Source organism: Thamnophis sirtalis, unplaced genomic scaffold (genome assembly GCF_051295495.1).
Source record: "Thamnophis sirtalis isolate CommonGarterSnake01/CBP01778 unplaced genomic scaffold, rThaSir2_p1.2 scaffold_4, whole genome shotgun sequence".
In the NCBI taxonomy this organism is placed as follows: Eukaryota; Metazoa; Chordata; class Lepidosauria; order Squamata; family Natricidae; genus Thamnophis; species Thamnophis sirtalis.
The window spans coordinates 54,186,170-54,188,479 of NW_028261384.1; the positions used below are offsets into that span (position 1 = coordinate 54,186,170).

The window sequence follows — 2,310 nt, forward strand, 5'->3', positions numbered from 1 at the left end:
GCACAGCTCTCAAAAATGTTTAAAAATTTAGCTCCAAATTGTTAGAAGTGCAAAAAAAAACCTATCAGGCACCTTTTTCCATATGTGGTGGACATGCAACAAGGCGAAACGATATTGGAGAATGATACAATTATGGCTGGAACAAAGGTGGGAAATCAAATTCTGTTCAAACCAGAAATTTTCCTCCTAGGTATAATACCAGAGAGGTATAAGAAGAATGTGCTTTATTTAGTTATCCATGTATTGACAGCAGTGCGAATAACCTATGCACAGTATTGGAAAAAAGAAAGTATCCCATCCCAGTTAGACATAATTAGAAAAATGTTGGCCTGTGCGGAAGCAGATAGGCATAGAATTAAAAAATAAAGGGGAGTGGGAATATTATGAAGTTTGGAATAGATTTTATTATTGGTTTAAGACAAGGTGACAAGACCAGAACAAATTATAAATAGTGTGATTGGATAGAAGGATAGAAGTCTACTAAGTAGACTGAGCTAATGGATGAGATTATGTGTATATGCTATGATTGTATAGCCATAACGGCTTCACTGCGCTGCACTATTTTAAATGCAAAAACAATTTTTTAAAAAAATTAAGAGCCATTTTCTTCCACTACTACAAAATGTTACTGTATATATTCAATTATAATTAAAATGGGTTCTATATACTATTTATATTTTCATTAACTTTCCTACAACTGTCTCCTTCTGGCAGGACAGCCATTCAAAAATTGGGAGCAGACATTTTTGAAAAAGTATATGAATTCCTCCAACAAGCAAGAGAGAGGAAGGCAAGTGAAGATGAAGTCAAAGAATACCTTGGAAAATTGGTATCTCGGGCAAGTGACTGCTTTGAGGTAGACCAGCTTCTTTATTTTGAAGATCAGCTACAGTCTCAGAAGATATTTTAGTGAGATGGTGTATCTGAGAATGAATTTTCTTGTACTATCTGAAACCACTGGTTTCAATATTGTTCAATTAGAAGTAAATGCATTTATGATTAATGAATAACATGGAAATACTGTTTGGAAAAAAAATGATGCTAAAGAATTACATTTTAAATATAAAATCCAAAACATTCTTTAGTCCAAATGAAGTTGATGAGAACTTACTGACAAATTTCTACACAACCAGTGCTGACATTTAGTTCTCATTAATTTTTTCCTTGACAATTCCTACATTATTTTTTATTTTATTTTTCATGGTTAATTCCTTCAGATCTAATGAATCAGAATTCTGTAATCTGAGTTTCATCTGTGTTTCAACAGGATGGAGGGGAAATTTTAAAAAATGTAGTTCTTTTTATCATGCAAAGTGAGTGAACAATTAATTGCATTAGTTGGATTTCAGTTGTTATATACCTAGTAAACATTTTCACTGTGCAAAAGGGGCTTTGAGAGTGGGGAATTTTTTTCTCCACTGTCATAGCTCTGTCAGCCTATCTGTCTTTCTGCTGTTTACAATGCAAATAAATAAATACATTTCTTCCTTGTACTTCAAACAAACAAATCATATGTAACTATGTGAAAAAAAATTACATAAAGTGTCTTCCACGTCAAGGTCAACTCCTGGTAATTTCATGAACATATCCATGTATATCCTTCTATGCAATATTGTGGAAATGGTTAGCTATTGCTTTCTTCTTGGTCTAGCCTACAACCTTATATTCTCCTGTGCGCTGCTTGGAGAGTCCAAGAATGGGTTAAATTCAGTTTATCTGCCCAAGGACTGATTTGATTTTTCCTTACCACACCTCCTGTTCCTCATTGGGGACCTGTTTAAAAAAACTCAGTCAGTCTGTTTGGACATTTTTGGGGGAGCTCCTCAGTCCTTGTGCAGATTGACTGGATCTCTCCAACTAGTTATTAGGATTTCTTATTTTTGTAGATACTTGCCTTAGTTAGTTGGCTTTAGGATTCCTTTCATTTGAAAATCACTATTCTTTTCCTTGCTGAAAGGGCTGCTGTGGCTTGGATTGCTGCTGGTTGCATGTGGTGGCCAGGATCAAGCGGGGTGCTTGTCCAGCAGCTTCCGGGGAGCACAGGAATGGCCACAGGCTTCCATGATATTTCCCAGCCGTCGCAGTTCTGATTTGGCACTGGGCTTCCCTTTGAAGGCTTTGGTCGCACCTGACAGCTCCCAAATCGCCCCAACAATAACGTGGCTGGCCGTTTGAAGGCTAGGAGCTTCACAGCAGCCATTTTGAAAGCAGCAATTACACGCTTTCATCCGGAGGGCCTTGCATTGTCCCTGAAGAAGGCGGCTGCCATTTTGGAGCCTTTCAGCCTCATGGGGACCATTTTGGAAGCAG

At 37.3% G+C, this 2,310-nt stretch overlaps 1 protein-coding gene across 2 annotated transcripts in view; it reads left to right on the plus strand.

Moving 5' to 3' along the window:
* Nucleotides 1-1,558, plus strand: part of NEK11 (NIMA related kinase 11) — a 203,599-nt gene extending 202,041 nt beyond the window's left edge. Inside the window, exon 16 of one of the 2 annotated variants that reach the window (XR_015696375.1) lies at nucleotides 715-836. Coding sequence is in view for 1 of the 2 variants with exons in the window: in XM_087712942.1 (XP_087569068.1) it covers nucleotides 715-910 (196 nt within the window). In the remaining variant the exon portion in view is untranslated. Of the gene's footprint in view, nucleotides 1-714 lie in introns of both variants that reach the window. The other variant, XM_087712942.1, reaches the window with a different exon arrangement.
* Nucleotides 1,559-2,310: the final 752 nt, after the last annotated feature.